Source organism: Vigna unguiculata, chromosome 3 (genome assembly GCF_004118075.2).
Source record: "Vigna unguiculata cultivar IT97K-499-35 chromosome 3, ASM411807v1, whole genome shotgun sequence".
NCBI classification, from domain to species: Eukaryota; Viridiplantae; Streptophyta; class Magnoliopsida; order Fabales; family Fabaceae; genus Vigna; species Vigna unguiculata.
In genome coordinates this window covers 53,125,989-53,148,470 of record NC_040281.1, presented here as the reverse complement: position 1 = coordinate 53,148,470, position 22,482 = coordinate 53,125,989, and the positions used below count along the sequence as shown (strand labels likewise).

Here is a 22,482-nt window from a genome sequence, read left to right as displayed (position 1 = left end):
AAGTTGATTGAAAAAATATAACAAAAAATAAAACCAAATTGAAAACAATTTAAAAAATAGAACTAAAGTAAAAAAATTCGATCAGACGGAATGACTATTTAAACCTAAATAAAAATAGCCACAACAAATAAGTACACGACCATAAAAACATGACAACCAAAGAGTATATATAAACTGTTATTTTATTACTTAAAAAATAGTAATAATACGTATCAAAACATTAAATAAACAATACAAGTTAAACAATTATAATTTAATTATAAAATATCAAATATAATAATTTTTTTATTTTTATAATAATTGTCTTTAAAAAGTGTAAAATAATTAATTAATATTTTACTGTTTGACGCTCATAATGAAAAAATAAATTATTATTGGAGATTAAAATGACAAAACCCTAAATCCTGGCATGACAATAGAGAGGGAAAGGCTCTTGCACCATTTGGTTCTTATTGCCGCCAGAGAGGAACAAGTAGTCGCTCCTCCATTTTTCTATTCTGGAATTCTCTCCCGTCTCCCCTCACAGCGGCATTTCTTCGGATTCCTTTAAGTTTCGAGGCGTTTTCGTAATCTCTTTTTGAATTCTTTCTGTATCTTCCTCTATTCTGCTTCCTTCTATCAACGCCTGTCAAATACCCTTCGAATTGCGCCTGTGACTGTTGCAGAGGTAACTCTTTATTCTCTGTCTTCTCAAACCTTGTTCGCTCTGGTTCTTAATGAAAAGTTGCTGTTTCTAATTTCTTCCAGTGCCTTGTGTTAGTGCTCTTAGTGTGTTGGTCTTTGACTTTGCCAAAAGGTTGTTGCAGGTGATTCAGTCCTTTTCATCTGGTACATGTAATTTTGATATTTCTATTTACTTGCCATATTGGAGATTCGACTCTTCTCTATTACACTCGATCATCTTGCATCTAGTCTGTTAAATCTGTCTGATGCGAAGTTTTAGTTATAGATAGCATATTTTACACTGTAAGGAACTTTGTTTGAGGACATAGCCTATAGACTGTTGTACTTGTATTACTTTTCCTTTATTTAAAATAATCATTGTCTGCTGGAACCTCTTGACCTGATAAACATTTATATATCACCAGTCTGCTTGTATAACTATTGACTCTAATTGCATCTATAGTACACACCTGGGAGCATCGTCATCTTATGTACCTGTACCGATTCGTTGGTTTCCAACCATTATTACTGTATTATAAGCTTTTGATATGCCATTCAATGCCACCTTCACTGCTTATCAGAGATTCTATATGGTTCTAAAATCTTCAGAATGATCCGCACTTTCCATTTTTTTTGTCTCTTTTGATACACACATGAGGGGATGTACTGCAGATGCCATCGAAGCTGTTTTTATTCTTCTTCCATCAAACTAACTAGTTTTGAAATTAGATTGATAGGCCTGCTTACCTATTTACAGGTGCTACCACAAAACAGACCTTTAGACAAACTAATAGGCTTGGATAGGCCAGACATTTACGTAGGTCAGGCTAAGCCTTTTAGAAAAGGCTTATGATTGGTAAAGTAGTCGGGATTAGGCTTTTGGTAAAAGTCTTGGTCCGATTTGATCTCTTTCCACTCGTGTACTGCCCTCCGCTAGTTTGATCTATAATTGCGTTTTGTTTATTAGCTTTCGTCACTTCCCATTCATTGGTTTTCCTATTTTTGGTTTTCCTGTTCTGAAACTACATAAAATGAAATGTTTCTTTAATAAAATGAATTCCTTTTCTGGTGAAGTGTTGTCATGCTGAGTGTCTGAGGTTTATTTCTCTGTTTGTTTTGCAGTAATCATGACTTTGTTAGAAGTAATTAAGGATGCTTCAATCAATTCAAAATCGCTTGATTCACCTTTGGACTACCCAATTGTTCTGAACCCAGATAGTATCTTACCCACTTTAAAGGCCGAAGTTAAAGATGAATCTACTTCATCACTCGTAAGGCCCCTTATTGGGTGGCATATTGCACCAAAGGATGCTGAGATCGTTGACATTAACAAAAAGTTCTTTACAGAGCTGAATGCTAAGGTCAAGAACACTAATAATTTTGATAAGGGTGAGTTTATTAGTAGTTTGAATTCTTATCTGGAAAACATCAGGGACAAAGCAGGGGTTGTGATTGAGGTTGATTCATCCCGGAGTGAGTATAACAAGACTTTGATCGATAAGCTTGGAGTATACATGGGTAAAGATGTTGCTAGCCTGGTATTGAATGGGTGTGTTTCTTTGGAGATGTGGGAAGTGGTCGAGGCTTTGATTGTTAATGCTATTATTGACCATTCTTGCTATTCAAACCTGATCACCAAATTAGTGGAAAAAAAGCGGTCTGATTTGATCTGTTTGTGCATAAAGCATGCTTTCGATCTTGGTTCATCAGAAATACTCACCATTTTGAGGTATTTTCTTTCTCCATCCAAAGATGCTTATAACAGTATGCTAAGTGTGAAGATTGAGTGGGAGAGGCAAGCAGTGTTAGCCATTCAGATTTTAAATGATAGCAAGCCGAAGAGGAAGAAATTGCTTTTGGCAAAGGAGGCTTCCATTTTGCTTATGATGGCCTATGATGGTTTCTCAGCGTCTGAGACTTGTTTGCATTATCTGATTGCATCATCCAACATCAATGACGTGATGCTATCCCCTTCATTAAGTAAGTTGAATGGGAAAGAATTACTAAATTTGATTCGTTATTTAGGCAAGTGGTTGAAGAAATACGAGAGGTTTCCTCAAGCAGGACCATGTCCAAGAGCATCATCAGTTTTGCGTTTGGAGGCTTGCGATTGGGTTCCTAAACTTGAAGATGTTATAAAATGTCTTGGCTTACTGCTAGATGAGAAATTTTCTTCATTGGTGTTACATCCACTGTTTCACGAGGAGTTGAGATCAATTGAAGGAGTGGTTAGTTGTTTAACTGCTGAAGCCAAATTTTGTCACTTAACGGCTGATGTAGTTGGCAAACTAACGATCGAAGCTAAAAATTTGTAAGCCTCTTGAGCGAGATTAATCTGATTTGTTTTTTCGCTTCTTTGCAAATGATGTAGTCGTACATGAACAATGGTCAATGGGCACAGATTTTTATTTCTGTATTGTCTTTCTCAAAATTCGCCGATAGAGACCGTAACACTACCCTCGTCCAATTCAGGGTGTGTATTTTTGTGGTTAAGGATCATAATTGCCATTCTTTTAGAGATACATGTCTTCACGCGGTGTGTCTGATATCCATGAAAAATATTATCTTGAAAAGTGCCTTTTATTCATTTTTTTATTTATATTGGGATAAACTCTAATACTATTTGAAGATGAAATAGGGAACCGATATGAATTGGTTATATACTTGACCACCAAGCTCCGGGAACTACTGTAATTTTATAATATTAATACCATCATTTAACCTTTGTCTGAGTCACTTTGGTATTTGTATGTCTTACTTTGTGTTGCATATCAACTTTTTTGTGATCCACATTTCTGTTGTCACTACTTCATCCATTACAGTCTCGTGTTAGGCTTTGAGCTTTGAATTGAGTTATCTTTATGACTTACCCGGTGTTTTTGTATGTATTTTGTTGCCTTTGCACAAAGCAACCAAAGGAAGGTAAGCTGAACTGAGTACTGTTACAACTAGTGAACTGTGTGGTAATCCGCTGAGATGAGTCAAAAAAGAATTGATAAGCTATTTCTTATGTTAAATATAACATGTCATTTGTAGACTGTATTGATAAATTGTTTTTCAAAATTAATTTAATTTGCCATGATTATCTTATTTATGTAGTGAAAATAATCTTTTAAGAATAAGTTTTATTATGATTAGTCCTTACCCTCAATCTAGTTTATATGATTAGTCCTTACCCTCAATCATAAAATTTATATGATTAGTCCTTACTCTCAATCAAGTTTATATAAATTTGCTGCGAAGGTGCAAAAAAAGTTGCTTAACAAGTCTTGATATTCGCAAAAAAAGTTGTTTAACAAGTCTTGATAATATTATAGGGTTGCTCCACGGGGAATGGTAGAACAAATTACTAATGTAGAAATTGATTGATTTGTGTTTTTAGAGGTCGATCATGTCGTCCTAATTTATTGATAATTGTACCCTACAATGATTATTTTCACATCTTCTTTGAGCTTGACTTGGTGCCATTTTTTAATTAGTTCAAACTCACGTAAAAATGATATTGTTTTGAATTTTTGTGTTTTTCTTATGTGTCTGTTGTATTATGCATCTTTTTTGTATAACAGCACCATTTTTCTTTCACATATCTTTTAACCAACCTTTTAAGACTATTAGTGATCGAAGATTCGTATATCATGTTGAATGATGCATTCGGAATGATTCAACTTCTCGTCATCACCATTAATGTGTGTCTAAGATAGTTTTAGTAGACTTACACATTACATCATTACATGTCAAACATACAATACTTTTATGTCCTAAATTATTGAATACTTTTATGTCCTAAATTATTGATTTTATTAGAGAAAACCTTCCAACAAGAGATTAATAAACAAAAAGAAATTAATAATAATAATTCAAAACTTAAGAAAATAATAATAATAAATGTTATTATTATAATTATGAAATTAAATATAAATAATTTTTATAATTTTATTGTAAATAATTTTTATTTATTTATAGGTAGCTTTAAAATTAAAATAGTAGTTAAATATTAATAAAATGTCAAATTTAAAAAACAACATTGATAAAAAAAATTATTTTAATTTAAGAAAAAGTTTATTTTAAAAGTAAATTTGAAAAGAAAATATAAATATTAAAAAAAATACCTCTTATATATAGGTACAAATTATGATTACTTTACATAAAATTTTAATGTATAATAAAATCAGTAATGATAATTAACATTACTTATTTAAAATATCAGTCCAATATTTTATCAGATATTATCCCTAACAAATTTATATTATTAAGAATAAAATAAAATAAAAGTAAATAGGTATTTCAAAGATGCGTATAGGAATATATAATTATGATTTATTTAAAAAGTTGGGAATATATCTATGATTAGTGACTGATTTAATTTATAGGCCTGAGACTATAGATAGTATTATTATAACTCAATTGTTTTATGAGATTTGATTTTAGCGGTAGTGTGATATTGCGAGACAGAAGAAGGGCAGGGAGCATAAATTGTGGGTTTTACTGCAGGGTTAGTCTCTGGTTTTTCAGAAGGGAAGGGATCAAATCTTCTTCTTCTTCCAAAACACAGTGTTGTTGCAGTTAGCAATGGATCATCGGCAATGGCGTCCCACTCCACCCCCAAATCTCTGCCCCACTTGCTCCCTCTCCCACTTCCCCTTCTGCCCCGCTCCTCCGCCCCCACCCTATCACCACCCACACCAACCCCCTCTTCCTTACGCCTCCGCCAACCCTAATTTCCAGAATTTCAAGAGACCCCGAATCCACGACAACAACACCCACCCTCTCAATTTCTCCGACGACCAGCGCAGGTTACAGCTCATTCGCGATCACGGAACCAACCCCTCTCTCCCCCACACTCAAAACGCCTTCCATCCACACGACGCCGTTCCGCCGCACCACCGTCACAATGCCCAATTCAGATCTTCCCCGCACCCCTTCCACCCTTATCCTGACCCCTCGCAATGCTTTCCCGACGTTTCCCCCGCCCCTTACCATCACTCCCACGCTCCTCACGTTGGCATGCAGCCACCACCACCGCCTCATGTTAATTTCCCCTCTCACGAAGGGAATCACCACAATCAACACAAGTTGAATGGAAGAGTTGGTCACTATCCTTACCCGTACCCTGCGGGTAACAACAGCAACGGTTCTTCTGATAATAACATGGAAGCTTCTAGATTTCTCAGGGGTCACCCTCAGCCTCCTCTTCCTTCTTCGCCCCCGCCACCTCTTCCTATGGAACCATCCATGAATCAATACAAAACGTACTTTTCACCGCCCAAGAAACCGGCTTCTCTTTTTCCCGTTCAATTGAGCTCATCCCCTTCGTCGTTCTCGCAAGTCCCCGAACCACATTCTTTACCTCAACCCTATCACCCCACCGGTTTTCCTTCCGAGGTAGGTTTCTAATTTTTCCCTGATTTGTTATTTTGAGTTGTTACGCTTGCACATTTCTTAGCTTGACGTGTGTTTATTCTTTTGAATAGGAACCGTCGAAGCACTACTTGGGAGATTCCCAGCCTTTTTCATTGAACCAGTTTTCTGCCGACAGACCTAAATTTATTGATGCTGCAAATTTATTTCGGCATCCTCATCGGGCTTCGCGGCCTGATCATTTTGTGATAATCTTTCGGGGCCTCCCAGGTATGGTCTGCGCTGGAGTTTCTTTGTTTGTTTGTTCTGTGCATTTGTTCGTGCACAGTTCTTTTATATTGTTGTGTTGAGGGAGTGCTGTTGTGCAAGTTTTCTCTGTTTGATGTTTTTTATAAGTAGATAGACAAGTTTTTTTATATAAAAGGAATAGGAGTAGTGTGGATGCAAATTCATCAGTGATATGTCTGTGTTTGATTATTTACTTCTGTTGGGATCTTTATTGCGTGTTTGAATCTGTTACAGGTAGTGGTAAGAGTTACCTGGCAAAGATGCTGCGTGATCTTGAGGTTGAAAATGGCGGTGATGCACCTCGAATTCATTCTATGGACGATTATTTTATGACTGAGGTTGAAAAGGTTCACGAGTCCTCTTTGCTTTTTATTTAGACTGATTATTCTTATTGTCGTCTATGTGGTTTTGATCTGTTCATAAGTTATGGTGGAAGTTGTATTGATAGTTATATATTTTCTCTTAAAAGGTTGAGGATAGCGAGGCATCAAAATCTTCAAGTTCAGGCAGAAACAAGAAGCCTGTGACAAAGAAGGTCATGGAGTATTGTTATGAACCTGAAATGGAGGAGGTAGCGTTTGCATATATTGAGCATTGTATTTTGTCATTTGTATTACAAATTTTTGCTGTCATTTGTTTAGAATTTTTGTACTATATTTTTGTTTGTTCATGCAATTTCTCTGATTGGAAATGAGTTGTAGAGAGGGCATTGTGTGATTGATTGTGCCTAGTTTATTGTTTTATCTTATGACCTTTTTTTTTCTTTTAAATTTTATACATACACACACACACATACACACACACACACATATATATATATATATATATATATATAATTTGATCACGGTAAGACTTCTTTTGTGCTGTAATTTTGTGGGAATAGATTTCAAATTGAAATATTAGAAACTGTGATGATTGGTGCATAGGGGGCAGTGGAATGTACTCTTTGCAATGCAGAGTGTTTGGGGGCTGGCTTGCATGTTTTATGGTAGAAAAATGGGAACTAGGCCATGGCAGGTTGGTTGCTGGGGATTTTTTTTTTCTGTCCTTTATATTTTATGTACTTGTCATCTATAAATTCGTATTTGCTTGAGAAATACTTCAAAAGTCAACGTTTAAGTTCTATTATACTAACGATTGTTTGTGATATTATGCATTTGCTTCAAGTTCTCTGTGAATTCCTTCATATGCACTTAATTACCTTCTCTGCTCATGTTTTTGTTTCACACCCTGTCATGACAGGCTTATCGGTCAAGCATGTTGAAAGCTTTCAAGAAAACTGTTGAGGAAGGAGTTTTCACCTTCATTATTGGTATGCATCTCATTAAAAATACGTTAGTAAGGTCATTCTTAACAAATGATTTCCACTTTTTTCAAATATTATCTTGTTCAGATCATTGTTTTGCTCTGCATAGAAAATTCTGCCTTTTGTCCCAAGTTGCATATTCATTTATTGTGAATTATCAACGAATACTGATTTGATCTGTTCTGGTATGTGTTTATGTGAAATCAAAAGAAATTATTTTCTTAGGTGAATTATAGTAACTTAAGCTTAGAGTCAGAAAATGGTTGGGGATCTATGGCGGCTTGTTAAAAAAATTAATAAGTTCAATGATGTGGCTTCATTTTAGATTAAGTGGTGATGCAGTGTGCCTGCACTGCCTATTTATTCACTAACCACAGATGCAGTTTTTTGTTCGGCAATGTGACACTTTTCTTGGTGGTATTTGTGCCTCATCTTAGTGGATGACCGCAATCTGCGGGTAGCTGATTTTGCTCAATTTTGGGCAACTGCAAAGGTATACCCTTTTTTCTTTCTCGCAACCTCTGGCATGTGTGCTCAAGACGACTCACAATATCTTTGCAATACTCTCTCCTAATCTCTCAGAAATAGGTGCAGAGAAATGTTTCATATGCCTTGGTAGTTTACCTAGTTTTGTGAAGCATATACAGTTTCTTATCATGATCATGCATGGAAACTAGCAAAGACAAGGGTAGAGGATAAGAAGTGCACTTAGTATTAATAATAAAGACAAAAAACTAAGTTTTACCATTGAAAGTGGTCTATAATTGTGCTTCATGGTTGTTTTGTCTTGTTTAATTATGGAGAGGCCAATCAGTGACTGGCCAAGGACATTGATCTAAGATGTCGAGGGTAGGGTTTAATTGGTTTACAGCAGAAGAAACCCAAGAATAAACTAAGCCAAGGATATGTAGCTTATTCTGTTATATTCTACTTTGCGTGTGATCCACCAATAGAGGAGGAGTGACTATGGGGGAAGTGTGGGGATCATGATTTTCCTTTCTGTTATTATTTTTGGCCTCTAGCTTTGGCAGGTATAGTTGTCCACATGGAGCATAGCTCTGGGGTTAGGGAGTTAACCATTTTCTGGGATGATTCTCCTACATTCATACCTTATTGCAAGTTCAATACGACTGTTCACTCATTTGGCTCCCATTGTGAGACTTTGTATGACTCATTTTATGCACGAGGCTGTTAAAGATAATAGAAAATGAACTGTAACTTTAAATAGGGAGGATGATACCACTTCCTGTACCATGTTCTTTTGTTTTAAATGTGCTACAACCTACTGAAGTTATAGTCTATAAGTATTTGAATTAAAAGTTGGTTTCTTTTGAAGTGCATGAATAAATGCTAGTAGCCTCTGTGTACTGTTACAGTGATGAATACATATTTCATTCCTAAATATATGCATGAATTGAAGAGAAGGTACATGAGATCTGTTTGTTCAATATGTTTCCTTTGCTGATAGACATTCCTCTTGCTTTCAGAGATCGGGCTATGAAGTTTATATTTTAGAAGCTACGTACAAGGACCCAGTGGTGTGTTTGTCTGTTCTGCCTACCGAGCATCATTTTATTTTTCTTTTAGCCTTTGAACCAACCAAAAATTTACTATCATAACAGAGAGCCTTTCCTTCTTTTCTATTTATCTTTCAAAACATGGGATTAACTTTTTGTATATTTAGTTTAAATGCTTTGGTGGTTATTGATGACTAAGTCCTCTTATCTTAGCAAATATTTTTTATAGTTGCGGTTTTTATATTTTTCAACAGGGTTGTGCTGCTAGGAATGTCCATGGATTTACTCAGGAAGACATAGAGAAGATGTCTAAGCAATGGGAAGAAGCTCCATCCTTGTATCTGCAGCTTGATGTAAAGGTTTGTTGTATATCTGGTGTTATTTAATATTTGGTAGGAAGTATGGCATTATAAAGCCATAACATTAGTGCAAGCTGTATGATAACGTATTCTTACTATCGTCTTCATTTTTTATCTTTATTCACTTGACAGTCCTTATTTCATGGAGATGATCTAAAGGAAAGCAGGATACAGGAGGTAATTGAAATATTTGCACATATTTATCTCTTTAGCCTTTGTGTGCTATTTAAGTGTCAAGAATTTCAAATATTATTCTATTTTTTGAACTGTGGGTTAAAGATGAAGCTATGGAGTGAAAAGAGAAAAGGCACAACCAAGGTTAAATAATAATATTTCCTGGAAAAAAATTATGTAGAATGTTTAGTCAAAGGGGATGCAAAATGCAAGAAATTAGTCCAACCTCCTTGTGAATCAATCAGAAATAGTAATAAACACAACACAAAAACTATGAAGATATTGATGAGGATGTGGACCTCACTACTTCTAGTGTTACCAAAGTTTGATTTAGTAATTCTTGCCAAAGCTTTTGGATTGTTTCAAGAGATACTGCTTAAAATATATAAGGAAGGATACACACTATGTTACCAATACTTCCAAAAGTTTATTTTAAAGCAAAGCAAAATAACTTGCCAATATTGTAAAAGTACATGACATACAACAGTAGAGAGATGTGAGGTATATGAAGTCAGTACCTTGCATATGGAAAAGTCATTCTGGAATTTTGCAAACTTACTTCTGTGTATTTGTTAGCATTCTAGTGACCAAGTTTTTTATTTTTTTTGTGGTTACACCTGGATACCAAATTTAATATGGTAAACATTAATACTATTTGTTATCGTATTAAATTACTATATAAAACATAACATGTTTAAAGGTATACATGAATCTAACTTATATTCATATTTTTTCTAAATTTATATATATATATATATATATATTTTTTTAATTTTACCATAAAAATATCTTTTAATAAACATCATACAGATTTCTTGGTGATCCGTCGTGTGCTTATGAAGTGATCAAAGGAGTGGTTTCTAATTGAATGATATGTGTGGTTACCATATTAATTACAGTACCATACATGTTGCAGGAGATATTTTATTTATTTCTTTTAACGCCTTCTGTTAATAAGGTTCAATTATCTGTCTGGATTTCTGGGCACTGATTTCGGTTCATCTGAATTCATGTATCTTTACTGTGATTTTCATAAGACTGTGATTGACACAGGCAGATTATTTTTAATTATGAAATGCTTTACAAAATACAAGTGGAAGTATCTTAGTTTCACTATTTTATTTGTTGTTATTCATTTAGCCATCTAGCTATAATAATAACTGGATTTGTTTTAATTTGTAGTATATTCTATTTTTTATGTCCTTGTCAAATGTGGAATATGTGCTAGTCAAATACCTACGTGCCTTTTATTGCTTTGAATTCTATAATATTTTCCAATTAGAAATTCTGTTTGTTCATACAAAATTTTCAAGTATCGGGCTTGGAGTGATTGGTTTCATATTGCACTTATTCCAGGTTGACATGGATATGGAAGATGATATGGGAGATGTATTACCTCCAGTTCAAGGAAGAGAAGCTGAGAAAGTTGTTGACCCTACTGTTGAGGAAGATGCGAGTAGGGTGCTCTAACCAGTTGCTATTTACGTTGGTGTTTCTTTTATCTATTATTACGCTGTTAATTTGACTTTTTTTATTTTTTTTTGCGGTGCCATCTCATCACTGATATCCATCTCTGCTGTAGTTGTGTATCGTCTTTTTATTGGATTTGATTAGACTTGCATAGAGTTGTAACTTTGGTATGCTTAACCTTGCTAAAGGACCGTCAGTATTCAGGTTTAACACTGGGATGGGTGGTGTCTCTATCTTGATCTTTTTTCATCTTCCCCCTCTTTGGGATAATCCCTTTCACCCCTTTATCTGTGTCTTAAGAACAGTGTGACAAAGTCATTATACTTTTTAGGGGACGATGTACAATTTGTACTGATAATCGGCACATGATATAAATTTCCATCCAGGGTGGACATGGTTAGAAGGAAATCAAGAAAAAATTAAGAACTATTTTATTTTATGTATTTTGTAGATGAATTAAACAATTTGGTTTTAAAGTTGTGTTTTACTGTCGCTTGTCCTTGGATTTGGTTAAGTTGAGAAATATTTAACTCTCTACAGTGGAGTCTTGTGTACTGACTACGGTGGAGTCTGTTTTACTATTTTTTATGGGATTTCTTGAGTAGTTCACTTATTACAGTGCATCTCATCACTTCCCTACTTGTTTGCATGTGTTCAATTTCATAATTTAAATATAGCCTTGTTTTCGGTTTACTAAGTTTCAGGTTTAGGCCCCTTTTTTTAGTAATGTGTAAAATTATGTTTTTAGCAACTTAGTATCAACCCTTTCCTCCCTTGAATTGGGAATGCATTTATTTTTAACTTTTTGTACAAATTATATATTTCCAAGCTATATATCTCTGGATTATAATTTGATTAGAGTTTTTTGGGTGGGTTTAACTACCTTGTTTGTCAAGTTTTTTTTCGGTTTGATTAAGCTTTTGAAGTTCAGGTTTCCTGGAAAAGACTGGGAAGAAGTGGGATGCTGAAGGGGAACATCCAACAGAAGTCAGGGAATTGGGTAAAAGCAAATGGTCAGAAGATTTCAGTGAAGATGACATTGGTCAAACGGAAGGTATGAAGGGCAATATTAATGCTCTGTCTGGGTTAATTCATCAATATGGCAAGGAACGAAAATCTGTACATTGGGGTGATCAGGTATGATATATTTGTTTTGTGCTGTTATCTGAAGCTTAGAAAGTACAATTTGAAGTCTCCTTCAATCTTATATTTTAGTACCAAAAATAGCATTCTTGTTTAAATTCCTCTGGAAAGAAGGAAGGGAAAGGGGGTGATGCAGGGATTGAATGTAAGACATCAAGTGCTCTATGGTAAAGATGGAGGCATGACCCATCAGTTCATTGGTGTCCCTTTTTTTAAATTTTATTCATCTTTCTATTTTTTACTTGCTTGAGGCGTCGAGGGTGTCGAAATGTAGAAAAAGGAAAATGACTTAAACTATTATATTAATATCATTATTAGGTTTGGCGTGTGTTGAAACACGGCTACAACAAACAGTGGTAAAACCTGCTTTTTTTGGCTTTCATTCCTTAGCCATTTCCTTAATCTCCACATTCCCTCTCCCCTTTCTTTGCAATTATCCTTTCAGGGTGGCAAGACAGGATTTTCAATAGGGGCTGCCAGGAAGGTAAATGCTTTGTCTATAGTGATCGGACCTGGTGCTGGATACAACCTGGTTAGTGGTTTGATTTGATGTTCTTAAATTTCAGGAACAGCATTTGCTATTTAGTTCTCATTTTCTTTTTTGGTTAGTTCTGACAATAATATCTCTTTCAAGATTTTGTATTGTCTGTTTTCCTTCCTTTTCCTGTTCAATAAATTCTATTAGCTGATTTGTCCCAAGTTGAAAATTTTCACCAAGGATTTGAGCACTTTTTCAAGGGGGGAGATCCTGTATGTAAACACTTTGAATTTGTATTAATGTACAGAAATCGAATCCGTTACCTGAAGAAGATAGTCCAAGTCGTAATAGTGTGGAATCAAAAAAGCATAGCATATTTCAAGAACGAATCCGGGCAGAACGAGAATCCTTCAAAGCGGTCTTTGATAGGAGACGACACAGGATTGGCGGACTTGATGTGGAGGAAGACTAAAAGAGAGCGACGGCAATGCAAAAGGCGTTCACAAAGTATGCACTGGATCGATTATTCCAGGATTTTAACCCGTCACAAGACAGACACTTCTTACCTGATGAAATCAAAAACAGACGGGTTAGTCTCATACTTTGAATTGTTAGAGTAGTTTAAGTGAGAGAACAGAGCTGAATTGTTTGGTTGGCTGGAAAAACAACCTGATGCCACAGCCTCTCCTTTTTGTGAAACGATGTAAATTTTATCCAAGGATAATATATATACACACCGGATGTATCAAGCTCGAACTCGGCGTCTGAGTGTGGGTTTTTTTTTTTTTTTTTTTTTTTTTTTTTCTTTTCCTTGTACAAGCTCTTTTTTTTGAGTCACTGTTATGGTTTCATCACTTACAACAACCCATAATACTTGAAATAACTAAAAGCTTTTTTATTTTCACAATCTGAGACACTGGTGGATGAAGTCAAGATTAACTTCATACATAAACCATTGTCTTGTAGTCATTGTCGACCATATGAAAGAAAACCCTCTGCACCGTTGGCATCCTCCGAACCAATCCTGGTTTAAAGCAATTAAAACCAGAGTTGCTTGCATGACTTGATCTCCTGAGAGTAGGAATCACTCCCACCAAATAACATAGCCTGCATGACAATATGCACATAACAAAATATTTCTGCAAAGTTAGTTGCAGTTACATATACCAACAACAAGATAATGATGAGGTTCTGAGAAAGGTGTAGTAAAACTAATGTGTACTATATATCTACCAAAAAGTAAAAGAAAACGTTGCTCACTGGGTTTATTGAATTGATAACCCTTTGTTCCTTATCAGGTTTCTTTTATATAAAGTTAAATATGTGCATATTGTGATGTCTCATTTAATAGAAATTTATAATAAATAAAAGATTATATATTATATTAAAATAGAGCCTGCGACAATAAATATACGAGAATTAACCTTTAAAAGTTATTCAGAATATATTGAACTAGAAATAACATGAGCGCAAAATAATGCCATAGACATGTTTTAAAATAGGAAACAATTTGGCAAAAGATTGTTCCGCTGAGCAAGGAAACTACAAAGAAAGTAATTCTTCAAAAGAGGCTCAATAATGAACAAGATTTAACATGTCTAAACTAAACAATAGCATCTCCATCATCTTGTTGACCATCATGAGTCTTCACATTTGCTCACACTAACATTGGTGATTATTGCAAAAAGGAAGATACAACCAGGAACCAAACACAAAAAGAAAGAAGGAACCATATACAAAAAGAAAGAAGGGTAAGTCAGTGAACATAATTTTAATAAATAAATAAATAGATTATGAGCAAGCAAGTTATTGAGCACAAACATGTAATAACAACCAACAAAATATGCTATAACTCGATTATCCAGATACATGTAATAAAAATCATATTCACTAGTTGTTTGCACTTGTGGTGACCTCTACTCTTCGCTCTGCAGAGCTATTGCTAATGGGTTCTACCCTACCACACATAAGGTTAATCCATGATCATCTAAGACCATTATCCTGCCAGGGATTAGGACCTCCTACTCCTCTCACCACATGAACCAATTTACTCTACGTGAGTCACTCTACGTGAGTCTGACTGATTCATTAGAGTGTCAAAATGCAGCCTTACTTGAATCCTTAAGTCATCACACACGCTACTTTATCATCAAAAGAGATTTCTCCATGAAATCCCACACTAAGTCCACATGTTATCTCAAACATTGTCATTTCATGCTAATCATATTAAATATAGTCCCAATACACCATATCATACATGCACAACATCATACATCATACTTTTGAGGAGTAAAAGAATCAATCATAGAAGAGATCAAGTAATGAAACATGTCCCTGCATCAGTTTCGTTCTAGCTAGAAGCCTTTGCTTAAGCGACAAAAGTTCTCTCACTTAAGCTAAGCATTCTCGTATGGGCAAGAGCTCGAACAGTGGGCACTATGAGTTTCTGTGAGTTTTCGCTTAAGCGAGACCTTCTCGTCTGATGAGATTGCTCTTCGTTCAAAACTGAAGTTCATTGCTTGAGCGACAACTCCAATATAGACAAGATTGAGTTTTCTGCTGTTTTTGCTTAGACGATGGTTGCTCGCTTGGGCGAGAATAATAGATTTCTCACTTGCTCATGCATACAAACCCCAGAAACACAAAAAAACGACATCTAACTCATTCCCATACAACACAAACATCAAACAAGTATTGTAAACATGATTCATGACCAAATGCAAATATAAGTAAAAAACTTTGAACCATAGTTTGCCTTACCTTGGCAGATGCTAAACCAACAAAACAAGTCCCCAATGGAAGGTTACTAAGCTCCAGAAATAAACTACAAAGTTAAAAAACACAAGAGCATAGGAAAGGAGAGTGAAACTCCATACAAGATCGTAGCACAACCATAACTCCAGAACTGAAAGAGAAGGAAGATGAAGGTTCGAAGCTAGACTTACAGAGAGCTTGCTTGAAGATATTCTACCAACCAATTCGGAAAAGAATTCCACAAAGGTCCTAGCTAAGTTTCTGTTTCAAGGAAAGCAAAAGGGAGTGAGCTGTTTTGGGGGTGGATGAGAAAACTGAGTAAAAGTTGAATGGAGAAAACTGAAGGAGTTTTTTTTGAAAAAAAAAGCAAGTGAACTGGCATTGGTCCTTTTTGATTAGACTGGACCCAAAATTTTAAAATTAGAAATAGGCTTTACACATATCAATCATCGAATACAGACAGGGGGCTTCTCCCTACACCTCCAATAATCTCTCTTGTACCCCCAAAAAAAATTTTATTTCCATGTTTGCCCATGGTAAAAATGAAGAGTAACTCAGTCTTTTTTTTCACCACACCTCTGCACTCCATGCACCCCAAAAGCATACACCCTCACCCTGTCTCTGCACCCCAAAACACACCCCAATAAAGCAAAGCATCAGATTCCCCTGCACCCAATAGAAGAATCTTGACCTAGGTGCGCGCCTCCCTCTTCTCCCACTGGTCTTCTCCCACACAAGGAGCCTCCCTCTTCTCCCCTCCCTCTTCTCCCACACAGCCTCCACACACCGGTGTTCTCCCCATTTCGCAGCATCATTTTCTCCTCCACAGACCGTTCTTCTACCCAGCCTCCTTTTCTGGTTTCGCGGAAGTCCTAAGGCCCCATCTTCTCCATTTCCATTTGCACAGTTAAGTCATGCTATTTTAATATTAGTAGTGTAATTATATTTTAATTGGTTCAATTGATTTTAGCTTAGAAGATCTACGGAAACAGAAACGGAATACGAACGCCGTTTTGGTTTGAATATTTTCACAAAAACCCCAAACGGAATACAAAATCCATTTGGTTTTTTTTTAAGGAAACGGAATGTGGAATCCGTTTCTCAGAAACCCCAAACGGAATACAAAATCCGTTTTGTTTTTTTTTTTAAGGAAACGGATTGTGAAATCTGTTTCCCTTTTTTTTAGGTGAAACGGATTGTAGAAGCCGTTTCCCACACTGCTGAAACGGAACCTGGAATCCGTTTTGGCTGTGATTTTTGGTTTTCCAGGAGTGTGAAATCGGTTTTAGCATGTGATTGACGTTGTTGAATGTAATTAAGGAGTGAGTCTTGATTTTGATTTGGAGCTGCATGTGTTTGAAATGGGAAAAAGAAAGAATACAGAAAGTGCATTTGGAGAGAAAGTGCATTTGGAAACGAAATTAAAAATCCGTTTCATGTTTTTTATTTAATTTTGTTTTTTTTTTGTAATGAATTTAATACCCGTTTAATGTTTTTTATTTAAATTCGTTTCATGTAATTAATTTGATTGTGATTCGTCTACAATCAACAAATATCAGTCTTGCATGAGATCTACATAACTACGATCCACTACGTGTAAATCTAGGAATGCTTGCATCCTATCTCTATAAAATGATGCCCACCCTTTTGCCTTTGGGTAACAATTGCTAGATGATATGATATCCACTGTCGTTAATGGACAACCTTCTTGTAGACGAACCTGTAAATACGCAATTAGTCAATAGAGAAATAAAGTTCTTTATAAAAATAATATATATATATATATATATATATATATATATATATATATATATATATATATATATATAAACATATATACCTACACAAAATGAGAATTGTAAACATGTCCGATACAAATTAGTCGATGTTGACTTTGCGAAATAGGTGGGGATGTACGAACAATCTCAAGTAATGACAACCGATATTTTTTGGTTTTATAGGTACTATCCATTAAGAACACAATATTAAATGAATTTAACAACTTCACAGCATCAGGATGGGTCTAGAACAAATCGCTAACCATATCAGATTCATCAAGACATCTACTGAAATGGATGTAGTGATCACATTCCAACATTAAAATTAACTGTTGTAACTCAGTTCTTGAACCTCTTATTGAACGTTTGTACCTATATCTTGCATTATACACTTGCTTCAGAGTTGTAACATTACACTCATCTTTTTCTTTGAGAGTGAGAAGTATATTTGTTGGTTTTACTTGACTTTTAGTCATATCAACAAGCAACGACTGTTCAGTAGACTTCAACCTACCCGTATAGGGGTGACCAACTAGAGTAGAAGAGACATCGTGATTATGGTAACCACATTTTACGTTCAACACCCATCCCTCCCCTTGAGAGATGAGTCTCCCTCTCAATCAAAAGGAACAATCACATTTTCTTGTCCCAGATAAACTCGGTTCTGCATCACACTTGTATTTTCTATATTTTCCACCTCTTTCACAACCTAATAATACATGGGTCTTTCTTCCTGGTTGTCCATTATATTTATCCGATCTTAGAATAATAACAACAAATCCAAGATTATAAGCAACCCCTCTAACCCATTTAATTAAATCTTCACGTGTTGAGAAAATATCATCGGTTGTAAAATGAGATGTATAATCTTGTTCGTAGATATCATGAACAAAATCAGAAAACTCTGACATGAGACTACAATTTAGTTGAGAATCCGCTTGAGAATCCAAGAAACTCAAATAACTAAAATGATGATCTTCCATAATGAACTATAATAATAATAAAAATTTTAATACGTAAATAACCCATCGAGGGTAACCACATAATACATAAGAATATTAAAAAATAATGCAATTAAAAAAAGAATGCATAAAGAATGCAACACGAATCAGAGAAAAAGAGTGAATACAACACGTATCAAAAATTGAAAACTGATTACATGCTGATATTCATAACTGATTGCATGATTTAGGTTAGAAAATTCACCAATCACACAGTATACATTCACTCACATTAAAAATTCACCAATAACACAACATACACGTATCAACATTCAATACTAACACACAAAATCCAAGTATGAAACGGAATACCTATTCCGTTTCACAAACATATGAAACGGATTCCAAAACCCGTTTGATAAAAAAGACAGGCAACTTGGTGAAATGGGTTACAAATTCCGTTTCACATCTTTAAGAAACGGATTATGTAATCCGTTTGGAAAAAAAATTTTGGTTTCTATTTGATGTTTCAGTGTTTCGTCTGTCGCACAAAACAACCATGCAAATAAGGAGCAGGAATTTGAACGAAATAACTGATTCAATTCTATTTCTAAGACGAGGACAACACGTACATGCATGCCACCAATCGTATTCACGACTTCTTTTCTTTAAATATTGTTGTCGGAACTCGAAATGGAATCAAGAAGAAAGAAATGGGGTGTGGGTGTAATTTTGAAGAGATTATGATGGAAGGTTTATTTACCACTAAGGTTTAAAAGTAAGGTTTAAAAGTAATGGGGTGAGGGTGTCATTTTTTTATGAATGGTGTAAGCAAAAAAATCAAAATTTATCGGAAACGGCATACACTTTCCATTTCATAAAATTGTGAAACAGATTCCTCTTTCCTAGAGAAAAAGAAAATCCTTATCAACTCTCATTTATCATCTAAGAAACGCATTAGGCTTATGCCTTCATTGAATTAAAACACCAAAAACAAATGTCATTGTAAGAAACTCTATTAAATTAAGAAAGGTGACTTACAACATCCCCACAACCGGCTACGAACATGAGTCATGTACATATATATATATATATATATATATATATATATATATATATATATATATATATATATATATATATATATATATATATATATATATATATATATATATATATATATATATATATATATATATATATATATATATATACCACAGAGTACGAACATGAGTAATGTACATATATATATATATATATATATATTATATTTATCACAGAGTAATGTTTAAAAGTAATGGGGTGGGGTGTAATTTTGTAATGAATGGGAAAATCAAAATTTATGGGAAACGGAATACAAATTCCGTTTTATAACACTGTGAAACGGATTCTGTAATCCGTTTCATAAAAAAAATTGCAATTTTTTTATGAAACGGATTACAAAATCCGTTTCACAGTGTTATGAAACGGAATCTGTATTCCGTTTCAAAAAAAATTGCAATTTTTTTTATGAAACGGATTACAGAATCCGTTTCATAACACTGTGAAACGAATTCTGTAATCCGTTTCATAAAATTTTATGAAACGGATTACAGAATTCGTTTCACAGTGTTATGAAACGGATTCTGTTTTCCGTTTCCCATACATTTTGATTTTTTTCGTGAAACGACTTTTGTATTCCGTTTGGTAAAAGTTTGAAACGCATTCCAGAATCTGTTTCATAAAAGATTTCGTTATATAGTTTATGAAACGGAAAACAAATTCTGTTTCACATCACAAGCAAACAGAAAAAACTTAAACTGGTATGAAGGCTAACCTGGATGGGAACTACCACCTGGAGAGAAGATAACGCAGTTACTCACAACCACCTTCCTTCAAAGAACCAACAATGACACAACCTTCAATCACAATAACCACAACGCAAAGTAAAGACACTGAGAGAATAAACAACATTCCTTAAAAAAAATAAATGAAAGTGATACAAACCAGAAGAGGGACCACCACCACCAGAGAGAATGAACGAATGAAGGACAGAAAAATTAAAACTCTCAGGAACCACGGACCACAGAGAATGAGAGCAAAATTTTAAATGAAAGCCGACATTGGGATGGAGAAGAAACGAAACGGGAGTAGAAGAAATACTAATAGTAACGTTTTAGGGGTGCAGGACGTTGGCGACACAGTAAATGAAATTTACTGCGTCCCTACCCACTTTCACCTGTATGGTAAATAAGGGTATAACAGTAATTTTTGGGGGTACAGAAGAACTGTTGGAGGTGCAGGGAGAAGGCCCCTACAGGACAACATACATTTAACACAAACAAGTTACCTTAATTTACCTCCCTTCGTCATAATATTTTCAAACACCGAAATTAAAGTTGTATCATTATATTTTGTTCTACTTACGTTCATTTTATTTATTTTTAGTTTCATCTCTCGCTTTTCATCAATCCAATGACGACCTTTTTTTTTTTTTTATCATTTATCGTTGGTGAAAGTGAAAAGGTAGATTATGTAATTAAGTGCATGTATGTTAAAAGATAAATTCATTCAAAAGTAACAATTAAAGAAAGAATGTTTTTGAAAAATTTCAGTTAGGTTTACAATAAGTGAAATACAAAATAACCTAAAAGAGTCAATAGAACTTTGCAAATCCGGTAAAAACATTGTGCATATTGACCATAAATCTCCCAAAGAAGGAAAATTTTCACAATAGTATTTACATCATAATTGAACTGGCAATTTTTTCTTGCTAACTTTTTATTAAGGGTGGGCAAAAAATCTAATTTTATTGATCCAATCCACTTTTGCTCCAATCCAATCCATTTATAATCCATTTTATTAAAAATACAATCCATTTAAAATCCATTTAATGGATCTGGATTTCAATCTAATCTACATTTTACATATTTTATGGATTGGATATCCATTTTATAAATTAAGATTTTAAAATATGGATAATCCAAAAAATTCAATCCAAATTTTTAATTTAAAATTTTAGTTGGGTCAGACTAAAAGTTGAGATGGAGTATGCTAAATTCAGACCTGGACAGGCCTTGCTCGACGATCTATACGGATCGGGCAGGCCCGACGACCATAAGAGGTTGGGTAGGCCTAAAGATATGAACGGGCTAGGCGGGCCCAACAAATCGAACAAGTCAATCGAGCCCAACGATCCAAAAAATTCAAGTGAGCCCGATGATCCGAACGGGGCAGGCGGGCCCAATGACCTGATGAGCCAGGTGGGCCCGAAGACCCGAACGGGTCAAGCGAGCCCGATGACCCAAATGGGTCAAGCGGGCTCGAAGAACCGAACAGATCAGGCAGACCCAAAGACCCGAACAGGTCAGGCGGGCCCGATGACCCGAACGAGTTAGGTGAACTCGAAGAATCGAACGGGTAAGGCGGGCCCGAAGACCCGAACGGGTCAGGCGGACCCGAAGACCCGATAGGGTCATGCGGACCTGAAGACCCGAACGGACCAGGCAGGACCAATGACGAAAACAGGTCAGGCAGCCCAAAGACCCGAACGAGTCAGGCAAGCCCAAAGACCTGGACGGGCCCAACGATCCGAACGGGCCCGAAGACCCAGATGGGGCGGATGACCTGGACGGGTCCGACGACCCGGACGAGTTTGACGACCTACACGGAGCTTACGACCCGGATTGGCACGACGACACGAACGAGCTGGACGACCCGGATGGGCCCGATAATCCAGGCAGACCTGATGACTCAGACGACTCAAAGGGGCCCGACGACCCATACGAGCCTGACGACCTACAATGGCCTTACAACCCAGATGGCATGATTACACGAACGGGCGCGTCAACCCGGACGTGCTCTACGACCCAGACGGGCTCGACGTCCTGGACGAGCCCTACGACCCGGACGGGCCCGACGACCTGAACTGGCCTGACGACCCGTACTTGCTCGACGACCTAGATGGGCTCGACGACCCGGACGAGCCTGACGACTGAAACGTGCCCGACTACCCGATTGGGCCCGACTGTTTGGAAGGGTTCGTCCGGGTCGTCTGGTCCGTCCAGGTCATCGGGCCCATTCGGGTCATCCAGCCTGTTCGTGTTGTCGAGCCTATTCGTGTTGTCGGGCCCGTCCGGGTTGTCCGGCCCGTCCAGGTCGTCGAGCCCGTTCGAGTTGTCGAGTCCGTTTGGGTCGTCCTGGTCATCGGGCTCGTTCGGGTCGTTGGACCCGTCCGGGTCGTCAGGTCCATCCGGGGCATTCAGGCCTTAATG

The 22,482-nt window shown here is 36.0% G+C and overlaps 2 protein-coding genes across 6 annotated transcripts; both read left to right on the top strand.

Moving 5' to 3' along the window:
- The first annotated feature begins 402 nt into the window (after positions 1 to 402).
- On the top strand, positions 403 to 3,183 carry LOC114179212. 4 transcript variants are annotated; one of them, XM_028065465.1, is made up of 3 exons: positions 403 to 667; positions 761 to 806; positions 1,786 to 3,183. In XM_028065465.1, exon 3 carries the CDS (start codon positions 1,791 to 1,793, stop codon positions 2,976 to 2,978), a length of 1,188 nt encoding a protein of 395 aa, XP_027921266.1. In that variant the 5' UTR covers positions 403 to 667; positions 761 to 806; positions 1,786 to 1,790; the 3' UTR covers positions 2,979 to 3,183. The 4 variants fall into 4 exon arrangements, with proteins under 4 accessions (XP_027921266.1, XP_027921265.1, XP_027921264.1 ...); XM_028065464.1 differs by having other exon boundaries at positions 748 to 806; XM_028065463.1 differs by having other exon boundaries at positions 748 to 828.
- A 1,898-nt stretch (positions 3,184 to 5,081) lies between these two features.
- Positions 5,082 to 13,540, top strand: LOC114176352 (YLP motif-containing protein 1). 2 transcript variants are annotated; one of them, XM_028061374.1, is made up of 13 exons: positions 5,082 to 6,045; positions 6,135 to 6,291; positions 6,544 to 6,647; positions 6,779 to 6,880; positions 7,552 to 7,621; positions 8,053 to 8,108; positions 9,103 to 9,153; positions 9,387 to 9,491; positions 9,624 to 9,668; positions 11,022 to 11,121; positions 12,067 to 12,272; positions 12,724 to 12,810; positions 13,064 to 13,540. In XM_028061374.1, the coding sequence occupies exons 1-13, from the start codon at positions 5,233 to 5,235 to the stop codon at positions 13,226 to 13,228; spliced, it is 2,061 nt and encodes a 686-aa protein (XP_027917175.1). In that variant the 5' UTR covers positions 5,082 to 5,232; the 3' UTR covers positions 13,229 to 13,540. The 2 variants fall into 2 exon arrangements, with proteins under 2 accessions (XP_027917175.1, XP_027917174.1); XM_028061373.1 differs by having other exon boundaries at positions 5,083 to 6,045; positions 6,544 to 6,656.
- The last annotated feature ends 8,942 nt before the right edge of the window (positions 13,541 to 22,482 follow it).

What these genes read in the sequence shown, in the direction of transcription:
- LOC114179212 (XM_028065461.1), top strand. Translation starts at nt 1,791, where the DNA reads ATGACTTTGTTAGAAGTAATTAAGGATGCTTCAATCAATTCAAAATCG.
- LOC114176352 (XM_028061373.1), top strand. Translation starts at nt 5,233, where the DNA reads ATGGATCATCGGCAATGGCGTCCCACTCCACCCCCAAATCTCTGCCCC. An exon ending in TTATGACTGAGGTTGAAAAG is followed by an intron (nt 6,657 to 6,778) that starts GTTCACGAGTCC and finishes TTCTCTTAAAAG; the next exon opens with GTTGAGGATAGCGAGGCATC. An exon ending in AGTTTTCACCTTCATTATTG is followed by an intron (nt 7,622 to 8,052) that starts GTATGCATCTCA and finishes GCCTCATCTTAG; the next exon opens with TGGATGACCGCAATCTGCGG.